Source organism: Mauremys reevesii, linkage group 4 (genome assembly GCF_016161935.1).
Source record: "Mauremys reevesii isolate NIE-2019 linkage group 4, ASM1616193v1, whole genome shotgun sequence".
In the NCBI taxonomy this organism is placed as follows: Eukaryota; Metazoa; Chordata; order Testudines; family Geoemydidae; genus Mauremys; species Mauremys reevesii.
This window is the reverse complement of record NC_052626.1, coordinates 13,184,991-13,205,251: the sequence shown is the minus strand read 5'-3', so window position 1 is coordinate 13,205,251 and position 20,261 is coordinate 13,184,991. Positions and strand designations below refer to the sequence as shown.

Genomic DNA, 20,261 nt, shown 5'->3' with positions numbered 1-20,261 from the left:
ATTTAAGGTTTCACGTGCCAGTAATATATTTTAATGTTTTTAGAAGGTCTCTTTCTATAAGTCTATAATATATAACTAAATGATTGTTGTATGTAAAGTAAATAAGGTTTTTAAAATGTTTAAGAAGCTTCATTTAAAATTAAATTAAAATGCAGAGCCCCCCGGACTGGTGGCCAGGACCTGGGCAATGCAAGTGCCACTGAAAACCAGCTCGCGTGCTGCCTTCGGCACCCGTGCCATAGGTTGCCTACTCCTGGCCAAGACTATAACAGGGTTCAAAAAAGAACTAGATAAATTCATGGAGGATAGGTCCATCAATGGCTATTAGCCAGGATGGGCAGAGATGGTGTCTCTAGCCTCTGTTTGCAAGAAGCTGGAAATGGGCAACAGGGATGAATCACGTGATTACCTCTTCATTCCCTCTGGGGCACCTGGCATTGGCCACTGCTGGAAGACAGGATACTGAGCTAGACAGACCTTTGGTCTGACCCAGTATGGCCATTCTCATGTTCTTATGTCTCTTGTTCTTTCCACAAAGGTTGGGCTCTCAGTGTCCCCAGATATGCACATCAGCCTATCATCGAGACAAACATAACTGTGGTTGTGTTTGGGGGCAGGGAGGGCTGGAAATGAGCAAAATGTACAACTGCACAAACATTGCTCTGATCTGTCTGCTGCTCTAGGGATGCCAGGACTGCCAGAGGCACCCAACCTAGAATGTGCAAAGAATGACAGTTTGGGCGTTAAAACCGATTTTAATCTTCCCTGAAGAGTATGGAGACAAGCTCGCATGCCAAATTGCATAAGTACAAGGGGCCATGTGGAGCAGCAACTTCAAACATACTCAGACTGTGGAGAGGGGGCAAGATTTGAGCACAGGCATAGCTGGTGAATCGTCTGAAACCACTCCTTCAGGAAAAAAGCCAACAAACTTGTGGAGTCGAGTAGGGACCCAATGAACTCTATTTTCTGTGTTGAAACTAATGTGGATTTTCATTTGTATAGGATGAGTCCCAGATGATTAAAGAGACATGGTATAAACTGGACATAACTAAGGACTTGGTCTTCCAATTTGCCCTGCACAAGCGAATAGTCCTGTTAAGGAAGACATTCCCTCCCTCCTGAGATATGGCATTCAGTGAATACATGCAAGGCAGGGGACAGGCAAAAGGAGAGAACTGTGTATTGCTAATGTTTGTCTGCTATTACAAGTCTCAGCAACTTCCTGTGGCTCAGCAACAGTGCCATATGGAAGTAGGTGTCCTGAAGACTGAGGGCAGCAAACCAGTCTTTGTGATCTAACAAGGGGCAGGTGAGAGGGGAGGGTCACTAGGGTGACCATACAAAACCTAATATACATGACGTACTCATTGCCATTTCAAAGATCAAGTATGGGTTTCAGACCCCGCCTTTCAATTGGGAGATCAGAAACTACCGGGAATAATAAAATCATCCCCAGTTTTGAAGAAGGACTTCTTCTATGACCTTTGAAGTTCTTGATGAAGTAACAATTTTTTAGATGGATCCCTGAAAAGGGATGGGAGGAATTTAGATCGTATGTCCCACTCTCAAAGTGCTTAAGACCCATCTGCCTACATTTAGGGCTTCCCAATCATAGCAAAAGTGAGACAGTCTGTCCCCAGAGAAAGGGGATATGAGAGGGAGATTGCTGGTGATTAGAATGCTGTCCTTGAGGCAAAAGGGCTTTTTGCCCAAAGCTGCTAGAGGATGAGCTGGCTGGTTAGAAGTGGAACCAGAGAACCACCTCCTCTGTTATTTATGCCTCCTCTTTGCAAAGGCGTGCTGCCATGAATAGGCAAGGTGCCTGAAATACTGCTGGAGTATTGAGCATATTGTTGCTGACCCCTGTGTTTCCATCTCTGGATGGCTGGGGTACAGATCTCCCCTTCCCCAAAAAGAGCGTAATGTAACACGAGTCTTTCTCTTTGGGCATCAATTTCTACCTTCCCTGTTGTGTCCTTTTGTCTGTGGCAGTAACCACAAGGGAGTTTGGACCCGGGAGAGAGGAGAAATATTCAAAGCCTTGAATGGGGCCCATACTACTGCTTGACCACATGCTTGGTCAAGGGAACTAAGGAAGCTAGCATGTGCCGCAAGGTCTTCACTGGCTCCCAGAGAGGTTCATTTATAGGGAGGGCAACCCTCCCAGGGGCTGAGGACTGAAGAATGTCCAAACATTTGAGTATTCTCTTGGACAAACTAAGCTTGGATGCCCAAAGCTTCTGCAACCATCCTCTTAGAAGGTCTTAGTAAGACTTAAAGTCTTCTGGAAATAGGGAAGATGAGTCTGGGACTATGGACTGATCCAATGAGGAGGATGACTGAGGCTGTGCGAGTGAACCCTCCTATGGCAGGTCCTGTTTCTGTCACTTTGCTGTATCTAAAGCTTGATGGAAGCAATATCAGTCTGGTATTATCAGAACCAAAGAGGACAGTACATTTGTGTCGAAGTCATTGTAACTATCAATATTACATCATGGTAATAACATTGGATTTTCCTGGAACTTTTTATATAAGTATCAGATGAAGGATGCAATTAGTAAGTTCCACATAAATACACTTCTCTCCATGCAAAAGGTCTCCCTAGACCCCTGAACATATCAGTCCAAATTCAGCCTTACTATAAGTGGTCATAACGCCTTCCATGACAATGAATGGAGTTATACCTCCTTACACAAAGACTGGTTTTGGCCCATCAAGCCTGCATCGGAAATCCACATTTCATGAAAACTTGAATTTATCTTAGATTCATAGATGTTAAGGTCAGAAGGGACCATCGTGATCATCTAGTCTGACCTACAGAAACCACAGAACCTCAATCAGTAATTTCTGCATCAAGCCTGTGACCTGTTTGAGCTATAGTATCATTGAGTCTTAACTTGAGCACAGTTATATTGTTAGTTAAATAAGAGGCAAGATCATTGTACTAAAGGGCTCACCAAATAACAGTGTATCTTATAAATAAGAGAGGCAGACCAAACAAAATAAGACAGTCTAACCCCTGTTTTTCTCTGAAAAGAGATTTAAGATTGTCATGGGTGGCAAGAGATTTAAGAAGTGAAGAGCAAAATAGATACCAGTTTGTGATGCATCTAGTAACAAAAGAGGCCAATGCAATTTTGGACAGCATATTCAGAGCCATCGTTGTCAGGAAGTAGAAAGTAATAGTCCCAGACTAAGATTTTCAAAGGAACCTAAATTAGTTGGGTGCCCAAGTGCCTATGAAATTCAGTGGCGACCCGATTTCTTCATCTCAGCCCTTGTCTATACAATGCTGTATAAAAGCACCCAGAGTACCGTGTTCATTTCTGTGCATCTCATTACTAGAAAGCCATTTACAAATTGAAGGGAACATAGGGAAAGCATAAAAATGATAAGGGACTAGAGATTTGTTTTAGGAGGAAAGATTAAAAGAGTCTACACAACAAAGTAGAGAGGATCATGCTAAGATTCTACAAATATCTGAGGGTGGAAGGAGGAATTATTAGAATAGTAAAGATGGGTAAAACTAGGGGCAATGGGACTAAATTAAGGTTAAATTTAGGCTGAATATCTGGACAAATTTCCTGACAGTGTTAGGTTATGCAATAGCCTCTCAAGTGAAGTGGTGGAAGTTCCACTACTTGAGACTGAATTGGACAATGCAAAATGGTGTATGTGAAAACAATCCTTCATCAAAAGAGAGGTCCTTCTGGATCTAACAGGTCTTTTCATTTCAAAGTTCTAAGATTTCAGTTTGACTCTAATAATGTTGAATTTTGCTTTACTTGTTGTTCTATTAAATGAAGCTCAGCTCTTGCTCTCTCCTCCGTGCTCACTGTCATTCCGTCTAACACTTGCAGGTTGGGCAATCGAAACACAAGCAGTGGACGGTGGGACATCTTGCGAGTAACCTGAGGAGAGAGAACGTAAGTTATCCTAAAAATGGAATCCTGATCCAGAAGGATAACCTGAGAATAACTTGCCTCAAGAATAAATATCTGAACCAAACCACAGAGCCAAAAATGAATGGAGATGACCATGCTCTGTTCCTGTCCCAGGCAGTGTTACAGACAGAAGAGGACATAAAAATTATATTCTATAATTTAGCACAAAATAGGATTGAAAGAGGAAAGATAAATATGTTATCTGAGGATCTGTAAATAGGGTTCTCCTGTTCTCCTGTGTCTGAACCCTGCTAACAGATGCTTGCTGATTCATGGTAGCAGGTGTACCTTGTTAACACCACCTTGGACATGAGAGGTGAGAGTGCCCCATCTGAATGAGGGTTTTAGGGTTTGGAATTATGTAATTCTAAGGAAGGAACGTCACAAACAGCCAAGTCTGGAGAGAAAGTTTGGGTAGGACTTGATGTTGCTTGTCTTCCTGCACTTCCTGTTGGGCTTTCTGCTCCTTCATAAATTGCACCCAGGTTTTTTCCTGCTTTTACTGGGCTACTGCCTGAACTTGCTGGAGTTGATTCTGCTGGGTTTTCATCCATTTCAGAATCTCATCCATTTTCCTTTTTTACTTTGCTCTAATAGAGAAAGTTTGAAGAAATCTCACAACTCCAGGAAACATATTTGAGGAAATGGCATTTCCACCCTGCTACAAAACACAGCCAGCACATTGTCTACAGGGTCAAATCTCACCTCTTTGCAGGGGTTTCTCTCTATTAACAGGTAACACAAACAAACAACAGTAGGGTCTACAGAAATTTTTTGCCACCGTTCCAGTTTCAAGCACCTGCTCAAAATTCTGCAGGGCTCATTCTAATATCACTACTGTGGCTTTTACGATTAGCACATTTTTAAAAAAAAGCAAATCATAATACCTTTCACTTTTTACAGTGTGTTTCATCCAAGGATCTCAAAGGGTTTTTGTAGGTATACATATTTGTAGAGAGAGAAACTGAGGCAAAAAGAAATTAAAGGTCAAATTTTTAGCCACTGACCTTTAATTTTTATAGGCCCAAACTGTAGGTGAAAATAAACATGTAAATAATTTTGTGCCTTTTTGTGTGTGTGCTAGTTATAAGGCAAATTACATAAGGCTGAGATCCTGCAATCCTTACTCAAGCATGTGGTCCCAGTCAGATCACTCCTGCCCCTTTAAAGTCAATCGGTATTTGACTGATTGGACCCACTCATGTCCGTAAGGGTTGGTAGGATCCATAGTTATATATGTGTAGGACCAAGGGCACAGGACCTTCAGTGTGGAAATGGTTGAGGACAAGTTTTTCACTTCTATTTTATAATCTTATAAACGTTGTGTTCTCTAGGAGAGAAGAAGCTAAACAACTGTAACCGGAGACAAATTCAAACCTAAAAATCCTGATGGATGTTTCATGAAGGGCACTGTATAAACAAATAATAATATTATCAGGGAACATCTTCTTACAATCTATAAAAAATTGTTCAGATCTCCTTTAATATTTGTTGATCTATTTCATAGACCTGACCTATTTGGGAATATTAAAAAGACAGCTCACCACCATGCACTCACTTTCTGAATTTACCTTGCAGCACTGAAAAGAATAATATGTAAAAGAATGATTGTACTCAAATCACCAACCTGACAGGCACTAAGAGATAAATCAACATCCATATTATGACTACAAAACGGTAAGTGACTGGAACTTTGTAGTTAATTAGGGAGAAATTCCCAACTATAATGAATTAGAAAGGTTAATTACCCACAACAATAAACTTAAATATATATCTAGTATACATGATCATACAAAGTAACATACTCACTGGATTTCCATATATTGAAAGCTCTTTAAGACTAGGAACACCTTCAAGTTTTTCCAGTTCAGACAATTCCTGTTCACAAGTTAAAAAATAAGTTATATGTTATCACATTTCAAAGCCTCGGAGCCAAATTTATTTACTTTGGCCAAATGCAGGGGTCTTTACCCAGGCAAAACCACTGAAGGTAATGAGAATTTTGTCTGAATAAGGATCTCAATATCTGGCCCACTGAATCTATAGTCTCAATACCAATATATTTTACCTGAATTTTATTAAGTCCCAGGAAAAGTTTCTGTAATTTTACTAAAGGCTGTAAGTTGTTCAGTTCGCGTAGTCGGTTTTCCTCTAGGTGAAGTGCCAAAAGGGAGTTTTGTCTAGCAAAGGAGCCTTCTGCAATTGTTTTGACACGGTTATGATCCAACACCAAGTCCTGCAGAAGCTGTAGACCTTCAAGTCCTTCGATCTGACTGATTTCATTACCTGATGAACCAAGATTATATGTGGGAAGTGAGATGAAATGCAGTTGGTATTTGATTGTAGCACAAAACAACTCTTAACAAAAACAGCCTGTGGTAGAGAACTTCCCAGATTACCTATACACTGTGTAAAAAGGCATTTCTTCTGACTCATTTTAAATGTACTGCCTTCCAATACCACAGAGTGCCTCTTCGTTACTGTGTTCAGAAAAGGATGAATTTGAGTGCCCAATGGGCCTTCTCTATACCATTACAGCTAGTGCAGTGTTGCTCCTTGAACTTTCTCCTTTGGGAAGTATTATCTTGCTTTATATTATAAGGAAGTTCCTCCATGCTTCTAGAGATCTGATTGTCCAAAATTGCTTGGCTAATCTTTATTTAAAGCAAATTATCTTTCTAATTAATAGTTAGGCTGCTGAAGAAGACTAAGATCAAATCATCATGGTTGTTCAAATGCTGTAAAATAGCTGGATTTTAATGACATGGTATCATATTTGTCAGGATCAAGCTCTCTCAATTAATGGTTCCAGTCTTACAAGCACTTACTACCATGGGTAGTCCCAGTGATGTCCATGGAGCTACTCATTGGAGTAAGTGCTGTGAGCGAGATTCTCAACTGAGATTCAGCCCCAGGGCATAAAGGGGACAGATTCTAGCCACAAATAGCCAGCAAGGAATTTCCTTGGCACAAGGGAATACCCCTGGCATAAAACTGGCAGAGGCATCTTTCTGCACTCGCTGTCCTTTCTCTTTTCAATGTAGGGGTGTGTCAGGGTTGGGGAGGGATTATGAGAGGGTGTGGGGAGGTTCACTATACTATACCTAAAGAACCCTAAACCAACGGCATAAATTAGAGCATCCCCATAGTTGAGTTGAGCTTGGCTCTGGGTTGGCCAGTGTTTGCAGGACTGGAATCAAAGTTAGCTTCCTTGTAGAACATTATATACTGGCTGCACAAATATAAACAAATGCTCTTATTACTTACCCTGTAGAAACAGCAATTTCAAATTTTTTAGCCGACTAAGCTGTAGCTGGGCCAAGTTACTAATTCCATTGTAGCCCAAATGAAGAACTTCTAAACTTTGCATTATTGGGGGCAGATTTTCACCAAATCCTGCATCCCTAAAACAATGAAGCAAGTAGGAACATGAGGCCAGATAATTTCCAAACATTTCCCCCTGTAAACAGTAATTTAAGCATTTCTCTCCCATTAGTATCAGTTATAGACACTTTATGTAGGTAAACAGGAATTTACTAACTGGACCAGTACAATAGAAATTATACCTGTCTACTACAGAAAGACTAAAAAGCACCGAAAGAAATCTAGTTTTTGAAGTTTCAATAGCTTTATACAGACTTCTGTGCTTACGGAAGATAGGCCAGGTTTTACTGGATACAGACCATGGAAATCAAACAAACATGGAAAACCACTCTTCTGCCCACAAAAGGCTTGAATATATATAATGGGAACAGCTGGAAATTGCTGTTTAATTTAGTAAAATATTTATGTAACCTTTGCCTGTATTCTCACAACAGCCATGTGATGGTGTGGCAAAACCAAACAGCAGCATGCAATATCTTACTACTTTACTTATAAAAGCTTCATTTTTGTAACATATGACCATAGTGAAGGAGTGTGGTATGATAGATTGAGAAAGGCACTGGCAGGAACTCTTGAGTTATTATTTCAGCTTTGCCACTGCCTCATGACCCAGTCACACAGGTAGCTGAATGATTCCTGAAGGTGCAGAGCAACCTGAATTCTCATTAAACCACTAAAATTAGTGGTTGCTTAGGTGCAAGTGATCATGACTTGATTACACTGTTATGTGTAGAGTAAAGTTCAAACCAGTGATTTATAACATACCTAATGCTTTAAAAAAGCCAATTTCACAAATCTAATAATTATGAACCAAATCAGCTGGAAGAGAGAATTTAAGCACTGGCCAAGCACAGCAACTGTGAGTGGGGTGCAGAGAAGGCACGGGAATGTTTAAGGGACTTTTGGGTTGCTAGACTTATGAACCAGAGGGGAAAAAGGACACTGCCCAACTTACTTGGGGGTGGGTCTTTTGCTCATGGTTTGTTTATGAACCCTAGTTGCAGTGTTTTCCCAAATTAATTCTGAGTTATTTCCCTCCTTTTATTAAAAGTTTTTGCTACCCTCAGACTCTGTGCTTGCGAGAGGGGAAGTATTGCCTCTTAGAGGCGCCCAGGGGGTGGTGTGTAATTGTCCCAGGTTACTGGGTGGGGGCTCGAGCTGGTTGTATTGTTGAAAAGGAACCCCTAGATACTGAACCTGGCCCTTGTTGCAGCTGGCTCCACCTGGCAGAAGGGTTACATTTGCATAAGCGTCACTGAATTAAAAAGCTAGTTTTCTAGAATATTTCAAAGGCTAGCACTGTATACATAGCAGTTGCAAATTAAAACCTACATAAATGTACATTTATATCTACCCACTAGGCAGTACAAACTGGTCAGCAATCTACTGCTACTGGTGCACAACTTTCAGTACGAGACAGATCTGGTCACTACATTTCAATTGAAATGCTTTTGTAAACACTTGTGAGACACTTTTTTATTTAAGAATATGCAATGTGAAAACATTGTTAGTATACAGCAAAATGCTGATATTTGCCATTTTTGCTGCATGCTAAACTGCTTAATCATTTCTGAATAAAATAGTTGTCCATGCAAAACCAATAAAAATCTTATAATACATTGTTGTTTGGCATTGTTGTTTGGCAGCAATAAAACACAACATTATGGTGCTGAAATTAATAAAAATTAGTCATAGTGCAGTATTTTTGGAACTGAACAAAGAATGACATCTTTCTTATTTTGGGTACCATTGTTTCACCTTGCCTACAACCTTACGACACCACTCGACAGCTCCACATCACACGTGATCCTAGTATACATCAAATAAGCTTTCAAATAGTACATGATGTGGATGTGTGTGGGATAGGGTACAACAAACTCCAAAAATATGACTCTTTTTGAAGAATTGCCACATGCCTATTTCAGCCAGTACCCTTTCCCCCAAAAAGAACTAAAAACAAACGCATGCCTTTTGTACAGAAGCTTCCCATTCCCAATTGAATCTTACTGTCCCTTAAATTAATCATATTATAAGAAGGAGGAGAGTTTGGGACAAAAAATAAACACATACATATGCCAAATGAACACAAAAAATGGAGGAGGGAAGCGCTGGACACTCATTTGAGAAATACACATATATACAACCAAATCTTACATTTCTCTGTGCTGCTCTGTCACTAATAATATTTCCTAAAAGCATGGAGGGAACTCTGGGGAGCAGTTTGGCAATCTTGGCTGATGGGATTGGACTGAAATTGGCTATAGACACTGTCAAAGTTGTAAAGACCTGACTGAATGAAACTTGACATGTTCCTGAAGTTTCAGTCCTGTTAGAATGCAAAAATGAGAAATGCAAACTGAAAGCTGATTTGAAAAAGTTCTTCAGGACATAAACTGACCTAATGTGTTGGTGCCAAAAGAAAGAAAAAAAAATCGGTATGGATTTCTGCTGCAGGGGATGAGAAAAAGAGCTCTTTTAGGAGATGGGATAGGAGAAGGGATTATTGGTAGATAAAAGATTGCTCTGACTAGACATAATATTAAGAAGGAAGTTTGGATGAATATGCAAAAGCACTGCTTGACTCTATTATACAAATAGTAGCATGAATCAGTCACTATGGCATGGGGCTCACAAATTCTAATAAGTGGTTGTGACTGCCATCAGAATACTTGCATGTCTAAAAGTAGCTGAGTTTTCACAGTACAAAGTACAATAGTACAAAGAGGTGTACTATTACCTCAGTATCCAGATTACAGTGATTCAATATTATAGCAGGACTTTTTACAGTTTTTAAAGATTTCAAGTACTTAATGTCCCTGACAGGCCTGATTAAAGACCTATAAACATGCCATACCAGATCAAACCAATGACCATGGAGTCAGATAACTTGCTTGTGATCAATACCAAATGCTTGAGAGGAAGACAAGCCCCATAATATATCTGCCCAGTTATGCAATGCTGTACAAGGAGAGCGGGAGAAGAGAAGACTGGGATAATTAGTTTGACTTCCATGGGTCCAGAAGCTGATGAGAGGTACTGTGTCTGGTGGTTAGAGCAAGCAGCACTTGTTTTCTGTTCCTGGGTCTGCCAGAGATTGACCTTCACTCAACTTCTTTGTGCTTCAGTCTGAGTCAGTGCACTCTAGGGTGTCTCTGAGCCACAGAGTTAAAGGGTCAGTGGCGGCTGAAGGAGTAGCCACTGCTGTTGCAGATTGGGAGCAGCACACTTTCCCCCCCTGAAGGGAGTGGGGAGAGAAGGGGCAATCCTACACTGCCGGTCCCCCTCCTATCCCAATAACTGAGGATGGAAGAAGTGAGCCAAAGAGCCTAGGAGAGAGACCGGCTGGATGCTCCCAGTGATGTCAGAGATGCCTGAGTGGGTGGCAAAAGGCCACTGGGCTTCCTTGCCAGAAGACAGCTCAAGTTAGATGGGGAGAAGAGAGTATCCCAGGCTCATCGTCCTCCAGGGACTGCCCTTTTCAGCAAAAGAATACAAGAATTACAAAAGTTCATTTTAAAATGTAACAGTACCTGTTTCCTTTTGAAGGTCCTTGCTGTCCATAGCCACTAGAGGTCACTTTCTGGTACAGCTGCTGCCTGTTTGTTAAGTGATTTTGAGGCTTTTGTCTGGGCAGTACTGATTCAATGTGATTGTAATTCAGACACAATATCTGCATAAAGCAAACCACAGGGAATGAAACAGAAAACTGCTCTGCTAATATAGTAGCAAAGGTGCCAGTTACAACATCTCTCTGCTCTTTCAAATTCAGATAATGAGCTAACAACAGATTGGTGCTGAATCACTGGTATTCAGGGCTTCAAAAGTTCTTGATGCAATAGATAGGCTAGTGGTCAATTTATTTCAGCACATGGTTAAATAAGTGGTTTTTAGTCTTTTTGTGACTCATTTGTACTGTATGAATTCTGCTGACTAAAATAACTTTAGAAAGCTGTATTTAGTAAATTAGCATATAATATAAGTAATGTAATAAAGATTTCCCCTTGCTCTATTATAAAAGAAATCTGTCAGGCAGGAATAAAGAGATTTAGAACTTTATATAAAGAGAGAAGATACTTACTGTCACTATAAAAATAGGAAAGAAAAGCACAGATTAACTCACCTTGACATTAGGCAAGAAGATTAAACCACTGAAAGAGGTGAGATTGTTGTTCTGTAAATTCACATTATAAACATTTCTAAACTGGTCTGCTGGTACAAGATCCACCGTTCTGAATTGGATAAAGAAAATAATTACAGAAAAAGGTATCATGGGGCACAGATTTCCTGACCAGGTCTACTGATGTTACATTTCTCACCAGAAATCTAACACCTTCCTTTTACAGGAGCATCCTGATAAAACTCTACAATAAATACATTGTGCTGTTTTCTCAGGTGCAGTAATACAGAGTTGATATAATTCCCATGTTAAAGGCAAAATCCACTTCACCCACATGAAGTCTGAGTATTTACACTTTAAGTGTCTGAAGTATGAGAGGTGAGGGCTCGAGGAAGTGAAATCTACCCCACTGCAGGTATGCTGCAGACTCCCATGGCAACCTCTCCAATGTATGGGCTGAAATACTGGCTGAAGCCCCCTCCATGCTGTTTGCATAGTACAGTAATGCCACAGGATCTGCATTTATATAGACAGTGGTCCTGCCCTCCAGTCTACGTCCTCCCCACAGCCTGCTGCAGTACTGTGTAGATTGTGAAAGTATCCCAGCTGGATCACATGCCTAGTTTGAAGATGTGTGTTACGAGGCAGGGTCAACTGAGGAGAAAGAAAGCAGAAGAAGGACAGCTCCCAGATCAGAGAATACCATCGCTTGAATGGATTCCTTCACCTGCAGTGTTATAAATAAGCTACTTCAAGAAATTAGACCTCGTGACATAATATCCCTCTACAGAAGCTGAAAGCTATACAATCAAAGATACACAAGACGTATTTTAATATTGCCTTAAAACCTTTCATAACAGCCAGAGTCTCCAGAGATAGAATGTCTGTGGTGGAAGAGACTCAGTCTCACAGCAGTGTTTAAATAATCTGCCCTTGTGTCTAAAATGGTCTCTTTCAAACACAAAAGTGTTGCACTGGTAAGAGTAGAGACGACTTGTTTATGAATATGGTCATGGGTATGGGCATGACCCTAGTGCAGTCAATGGGAGCTTTGACGCTGGCATCAATGGAATTGGGATATAGCTCTCAGCCACAGCAAGAGCTAAGATAAGACATCTTTACATACTACAAAACAGAGGTAACTTTCATTGACTGATGTACAACTATGCATACCACAGAAATGCTTTCCAAAAAAATATAAACCACAAATCAATTGCGGCAAACAGTCAAAGCGTACACCCTGCAGTATAATATGTTGTGCTACAGCAGGGCAGAGCATGCGTGGTATACTAAGCATTTTCACACCATGAACACAAAGCAATAGAATCATAGAACTGGAAGGGACCTGGACAGCAAGAAGAGCAGCTGCCTCTTGTTGGAAAAGGTATTGATGGGAAGGGTCTGTTGGAGGATTCTGGCGGGGGAGGGTGGTGCAGGGGAAAACAAAGAAACTCTATGGAGTACCCATGATGGATAATCTCCAGTACCCAATGGTCCATGGTGATCTTGTGGGCAAATGGGGCAAGACACCCCCCAAAGATAACATGGGGCACCACAGATGGCAACAGGGAGAGTTCGGAGATCTCAACGGATGCATCAAAACTATGTAGGTTGTTGGTGGGCAAGGGACAAGGAGTGGCCATAGAAGAGGCCATGAGTCGCTGTTGCTGGGATGGGGTTTCCTACTGTCACTGGTAGATAGGCCTGATAGGGCACATGTGGGCAGGGGTGGAACTGTTGACAGCAATGTGGGGCCACGGCATAGCTCCCCAGGTACTGTAGCATGGCTTGGCAGTCTTTTAACAAGTGAAGGGACTCATTCATCTTGGAATAGAACAACTTGTCCTCATCAGATGGGTGGTGCTCTATAGTGGTTTGGACCTCGGAGCCCGACACCACTGGTGAAGGAGCCTGGGTCGAGTGGTACAAGGCTTGGAAGGTGGCAAGATGGCTCCCAATGCGGCCATGGAGTGGGAGTCTGGGGGTGCGGCGGGCCTCAGGGGTACCGGTAGCACACCATTGCAGCAGGGTCATAAGCTGGAGGATAAGGCGACTGTGGATGGGAGTGCGAGCTGCATCAGGACATGGGAGAGAAGGGGGGCTCTGGCTCAGAAAATTCCTTGAAGTCCAAAGAGTCCAGTAGCAGTGGAGCCAGCGGTACATGGTGTTGAGTTGGTAGGGGCTGGTCCAACAGGAGCAGGAGCGGTTCATCCGCCAGAGTGGGGATCCCCCGGGTGAGCGAGAGACCAGAGAGAACCGGGGAGGACGGGTATGGCAACTCCCATGTCTCTGAAGAGAGAAGGGGCTCCATACAGCTGGGAGTCCAAGGACTGCCCCTGGAAACGCTGGAATATCAAGGCCATGTCTATGGGGCCGGCAGAACTGAAGGTCGCGGAGTTGGTGGTGGGACAGGCAGTGCTTGTGCTGGAGACTGCTCCAGGTGGATGGGCACCAGGGCAACCAGCGGTACCGCCAGATCGCTTAGCTTTAACCTAAATGCGGAGAAGCTTGGGCATTGGTATAACAGGTTCTGTGCGCAACATCTCACCTGACCTGGCTTGGGGAGGAATGCTATGCTTAGAAGCAGTCCTCGATGGAAACTTGCTCCTAAGCCCATAAGAGTGCTTCCTACCCTCTTGTCTGGAATTGTCCTTAGCCAGTGGTGCTGCTGGATCCAGGGCGTGCAAAGTGCTGGGAGGAGCGCACACCACTGGTGAGTGAAGCTGCACCAACGGGTCCGATTGTCCCAGATCCGAGTGGATGCACAGTCTCATGGTTTCCTCCGTGAGGTATTTTCTGAGGTGGAGCTCCCGCACTTCCCAGGTCTGGGTCCAGGACGGGGAAGACTTGCAAATCGTGCAACAAATGGCGGTATGAGCCTCCCCAAGGCAGTAAAGACAGCGTTGGTGCTTGTCGCTCACAGAGAAAGAGCGTAGGCACAAAACACAGCTTTTAAATCCCAGAACATGGAGCATAGTCCGGGGGCTAGGGGAGGGGGGGAAAATGTACCCCAAACGGGGTAAACTAATGCTATCGACAACTACTATCTACAACTATCTATCTACAAGAAAACAACAAAGAAGAACTATATACAACAGACTAAGTCACTCTTTTAGTCTGAAGACTAAGAGCACGAAGGAACAGAGGGTTCTGACTCAGGCCAGGTGGCAGTAAGAGGGAACTGGAAAGGTGTTGCCCCACACAGCCTATTATAACCTTGGCTGGGAGCACAAGGGGATGTACAATGCACGTATGGGTCAACAGACACTGCTAAGGAAACCTGGCTCCAGCGTATGGAGTGCACATAGAGGCCATCACTCAAAGAAGAACCTCATTTACACTTAATATGGCTATCCTCATTTGGGCTAGATTTGGGATAGAAGGATTCAGAACAGAGACAGGTTAAGGCAAATATGTCCTTTTTGAACACAGTAAGTCTCTTTTCTAGAGTTGCCTGTCCAAAATATGCATAGGCTGCACAAATCTCTGTTTGAAAAATGGAATAATCTGCTGAGAGATAGGAAAGTCCGAAACCGAAGAGAGTCACCTTTTTTCCATGTGGCTCATATGATCCTCTGTGGATCAGTCAAGAGGATTTTGCCATAAACAGAGAGACATATGAACTGAATTATCTAAACCTAGGCTCTGGTTTTAATTATATTTTTCTAGCCATTACGTTAAATGCTATTTGTGCACATTTGAAAATTACTGTACCTGATCGTAGAGGTTGTCCAATTTAATTCTTGCATTTTAGTGAAGTCTGAATGTCCTAGTCTTTCTGCAATCATATCACAGGTAAGTCTGCCACCAAATAAATCTTTAGCACTCTCGATGTCTGCTGTCTCCTATATAATGACATTTAAAATGAATTTTGTTATATTAAAGCAGACCTAGAACTATAATAAGAAGGTAGGAGTGAAAATTTTGAGCCCAAAAGGTAGTTTAAAAAAAAAAAGTGCCTGAAAATCAGGGCTTAAACTAAAAGTGTCTCCCCAACCATCACCGTAGCTTTATACCATCTAGAGGGAGGGATAGCTCAGTGGTTTGAGCATTCGCCTACTAAACCCAGGGTTGTGAGTTTAATCCTTGAGGGGGCCATTTAGGGATCTGGAGCAAAAATCTGTCTGGGGATTGGTCCTGCTTTGAGCAGGGGGTTGGACTAGATGACCTCCTGAGGTCCCTTCCAACCCTGATATTCTATATTCTTATTGAACAGATTATGGAAATGTTCATATGCTCTAATTAAGTTTAAACTACAGATTTGTTACATGCACTAAAGCAATATTAGGTAATTGCATTAATAAGGGTTAGAAATCATCAGGATGCCCACGCCACCCTGATTTGTAAAAAAGATGGTTTTAACAATTACAATAATCTTATGATATATAGTATAACTTACTACTGCAGTGCCATCTAAGGCTTTGAGAGATGGAAGATGGAATATTACAAACAATCGGTAGTTATCTTGTTTCCACACAATTAGATTTCCAGACATGTCCAGCATGACCAGGTTATTTAAACCCTAAGAAATAAAACATGTAGATCAAGGGTTAATAGTGTAATTTTTAAATGTTTGTAAGGAATGAAACCTAAGTTATTCCCTTTATCTTTAATCATTCTATTCATCTTACAACTGCATGTGTCAAATCTGAAGCATCATTTAATAAAACCCAGGGTTTCATTCTCATTTACACTAAGGTGCTTTTACATAACTCTGGCAGTGTAAAGGAGCATTAAAGTGGGCATAAGTTACGCTTACACTCACTTTAAATTCCTTTTACACTACCAGAGTGCTGTAATTGAGAATCAGGCCCCCAGTCTCCAATCACAATAATAATGCTTGTATATATGCCAGCAGCTCCAGGTGAAAGGAACTGGGGTTGCTGCATGTGTGCATGCTTGTGCTCTTGCGTTTATTTCCAGTGTAATTCTTCTAATTACAGAGTTAGGCTAGGCACAATAGAGATGCATGGTGTGTGGCTCTACCTGGAAAACGCTGGGTCCAATCCTGTTACTTACTCAGTACCTCCTTCAAAGTACAGAGCACACTCAATTCCAAAAGAAAGTTCAGACTAAGGCTCTTACAAAGGACAATTCCTCTAGGCCCAGTTTTTAAAGGTGGACATCTAAATTGCATATGCGAATAGAAGACTGTCAAGCACAATTTAGAGACAAGGTGGGTGAGGTATTGGTCCAACTTCTGTTGGTGAGAGACAAGCTTTCGAGCTACACAGAGTAGTCCTTCAGGTCCTGAAGAAAGACTTGAAGAAAAGCTCTGTGTCTCTTTCTCACCAACAGAAGTTGGTCCAATAAAAGATATTACCTTACCCATATTATCTCCCTAATATCCTCGGACTGACCTGGCTACAACACCACTGCAGGCACAATTTAGGAAGCCATTTTAAAAAATATGGCTTCCCATATTTAAAAACAGGAAAGATATATTTGTACTGACGTAACAAGCAAATTGTGAATTTACTTTTACCCGCAAGTCCTAAAGCAATCAAGTCCACATTTACCTTTAAATGATATATCTCTTGGTAGGTAGAAACATAGTTATTGCTGATGTATAGTTCTATTAGTGCGTAGGCTTTCTGCAAACCAACCAATGAAGTAATTCTGTTGCTCTCAAGAGAGAGGTAGTGAAGATGAGACAAGTTTTCAAAAACGCGTCTTTCCAGGGTGGTGAGATGATTATTATTTACACTAAGTCGTGTTAGTTTGGTGAGTTTTGAAATTCCTGGAAAAATAAATAAGATGTTCTTAAAGCATATATAGTGAGAAGCAAAAGAAGTGGTCAACTTGGATGGTAAAACAAGCTACACATGAGTGATGGCCTGCATACTCAGGCTGTGATGCAGGCAGGATCAGGAGAGATCATTTGTGGCCTGCTCTTCTGTGATAGCTAAGAACATTTTCCAGAAAGAGGCTACTCACAGTCCACTTCACCCCTCTGATTCTTCCTCCAGGAGTAGCAAAGAGCATGGTGAGAGGGAGGGATTAACTGTCCACTCATCTCTCATGCAGCAGGATCTTTTCCTTGCTCCCTCTTCCTTTATATGCTACAGCTGGGCTTTCTTTCACTATACAGAAGACTATGGCCCAGTTTTTTAAAGGTATTTAGGTGTTGCTGAGCTCAGCACTGCAAGGCCTAACCGATTTAGGAGCCTAAATCTCATTTTCAAAAGGAATTTAGGCACTTAGGAGCCAAAAGGCCACTGACAGTCACTGGTATTTAGATTCCTAAGTGCCTATATACTTGAAGAAAATGGCATTTAGGCTCCTAACTCCATTAGGCACTGCAACACTGAGCACAGCAACACCCAAATACCTTTAAAAAACTGGGTCTATGAATCTAATTTTAAAATCAACTGACAATAACAGTATCTGCCATGACCTATGTGAGGATATGAGGAAATGTAGCAACTACCCAATAGTGTTTGGAATAGTCATATAGTGTGTATAAGATAAATCTGTTCTTTTAAAAAAGTGAATTTTTGACCTTTTGGAATCATTAGTTTACTAATTTATTTTAGAAATTATTGAGCCAACATGTAACTGTCATAGGAAAATTTATGGTTCACTGCAGGCATGTTACATGTCAGTAAGTCTACATACTAAAAACCATGCACTCTTATCAGTTCCAAAAAATTCCTATTAACATAAATAAATTGGTTTTGCTTTTCTGAAACGCAATCGATCTGCTTTGTCTCTTTTCTTCATTTCTGCTAAAAACTCACCACAAAGCTAAAGAGAAGGCAATGATATATTGTTTAATATGAAAGCTTTAAAATTGTATGGAACTGATAAAGTTAACAGTAAAAAGTCACCCTCTGGAACACTGGACTATATGGGAACATTTCTGTTGTGTCTAACTTAATGTCTTGATTTTCACTAACTTCCTAAATACAGTACCTTCTAGATTTGAAATGCAGTTTCCATCTAAAGTGAGCTCTTCAAGATTAAGGCAAGATTCCAGTCCTTCTATTTTAGTGAGATTATTGTTGCTAAATGAGGCCCATCTTAAATTCTCCAATTTTTCCAAGTTGGCAATTTTGGAGAGATGTTGTCCATCCAGATCTAAGACCGTGATCTGTGAGAAAACTAAAATTTTAGTATTGAAAGATCTCAGTCAATTAATTCCAACATAGACACTAAAGGAAAATACATCAAATTATACACTGAGGACCATATAGTGCCTTCAGATTCTTCATAGACATTCCCCAGTAATATCAATAGAGCATTTCTTTTTGGATACTGGACATCACAGAGCCCTCATTCTGCAATTCAGGACTTCATTTCTGAACCCCCAAGAAACCCCAAACCGACACCAAAACCTCAGCAACTTGCACCAGAACAAGCAATGACTCCACAATATAAACTAACCAGCTTCCAAATGCACCTGCGCAGTTACAGCTTACAAACAGGTTCACATTTTTTCTAGTGTAGATCAGACCTCAGTATTAAGATGAATTTAACCTCATCTACCTATGTCACATATGATTATATTATTGATTCGCCTGCTTACACATGTTTTTATTCTATGATTTAGGGGTGAAATCGTGGCCTCACTGAAGTCAATGGCTGTTGCGTTGCATGCGGGCCGGATAAAGCACAACAACCAATATGATTGCAAGCTGAATCATTTATTATTTACAATGCATCATATTATATAGGCTTCTCCATATTAGCAAACATCAGACACACCAACATTACATTGCTGCTGATTGGTTCTTTGTCTGATACACACACTTTTCACATGCATGGCCCTTTGCTTACTGGTTTCCCATTTCCCATGCAACTTATCTGATCCCAGTTAGGCCACCTGGCATTTGCCTCGCTCTGGCAGTTCCCTACTTTCTCATAACAACTTTATCTAACTCCTCTATTCTTGTTGTCCTGCTGCTGTAACTTTCCACCAAGGCAGCATAGGGATGATGTAACCCGACATCTCCCCCTCTTTTCTTAAACACAAAAAAAAAAAATCCAATAAACCTCTTCAAACTTCATTGCAAAGGGCGTACAAAACAGGAAAATCACTTCATCAATTAAATCATTTACAATAATACAATTGCATCCTGGCTTACTTCTAAATTCAAAGCTATCCACAATTTAAGGATTCTTACTATTAACTTCTGCTATTAAACACTAAAAAAAAAACCATCACCACTTATATGCCCTTAAGCCTAATACAATTACAATTACATAGCACTATATACATTCTTCAGCTAATACAGCAAAATTATTCATAGCCAAACAATTACAAACTAATATCTTTACCTAAATTTATTTACAAACATTTCAAAACACCAAAAACTTTTCTCTTAGCATCTTTACAAAATTCAACTGCTATTCCCTCTAGCAATCACAGAGTTAACTTTTTACTCTGCCTTAAATTACTCGCTTGTATTTCAACAACCACCTGTCTCAACTAAATCACCATTCCAAGTATCCCCCTGAATATCTGAAATTCCCAAGCTTTTGTCTGTAGCCTGGCCGCCTGGGCCCGATCCTTTTTTCCTCTTCAACTTCTCTGTCCGTTGCCTACCCGCCTGGGCCCGATCCTTTTTTTCTCTTCCTAAACCGTTCCTTACATGAACACCAACTATTTTCACTATCAATTTAGCTAGGAGGGTGTACTTCTTAACTAGCCCCCACCCTTCTAGTCTCTACTGCAAGCAATTATCTATACTTTCCCACCGTGGGGGCTACATTTTATGCATAAAACTTTAATTACAACATCTACAATCAGCCTATCTATTTTAAATATAGGCTACATCTAGTATCAAGCAATCTACAACAACCAATAATCA

The 20,261-nt window shown here is 41.1% G+C and overlaps 1 protein-coding gene across 7 annotated transcripts in view; it reads right to left on the bottom strand.

The window, feature by feature from the left end:
* Positions 1-20,261, bottom strand: part of LRRC9 (leucine rich repeat containing 9) — an 89,474-nt gene that overhangs the window by 20,840 nt on the left and 48,373 nt on the right. For 6 of the 7 annotated variants that reach the window (XM_039538310.1, XM_039538305.1, XM_039538304.1 and 3 more), the window contains exons 21-30: positions 18,364-18,541; positions 16,968-17,188; positions 15,848-15,970; positions 15,163-15,293; positions 11,452-11,560; positions 10,862-11,001; positions 7,215-7,351; positions 6,016-6,233; positions 5,757-5,825; positions 3,789-3,914 (exon numbers count right to left, since the gene is read on the bottom strand). In XM_039538310.1, coding sequence (XP_039394244.1) covers positions 3,789-3,914; positions 5,757-5,825; positions 6,016-6,233; positions 7,215-7,351; positions 10,862-11,001; positions 11,452-11,560; positions 15,163-15,293; positions 15,848-15,970; positions 16,968-17,188; positions 18,364-18,541 — 1,452 coding nt within the window. The remainder of the gene's footprint in view (positions 1-3,788; positions 3,915-5,756; positions 5,826-6,015; positions 6,234-7,214; positions 7,352-10,861; positions 11,002-11,451; positions 11,561-15,162; positions 15,294-15,847; positions 15,971-16,967; positions 17,189-18,363; positions 18,542-20,261) is intronic. The other variant, XM_039538309.1, reaches the window with a different exon arrangement.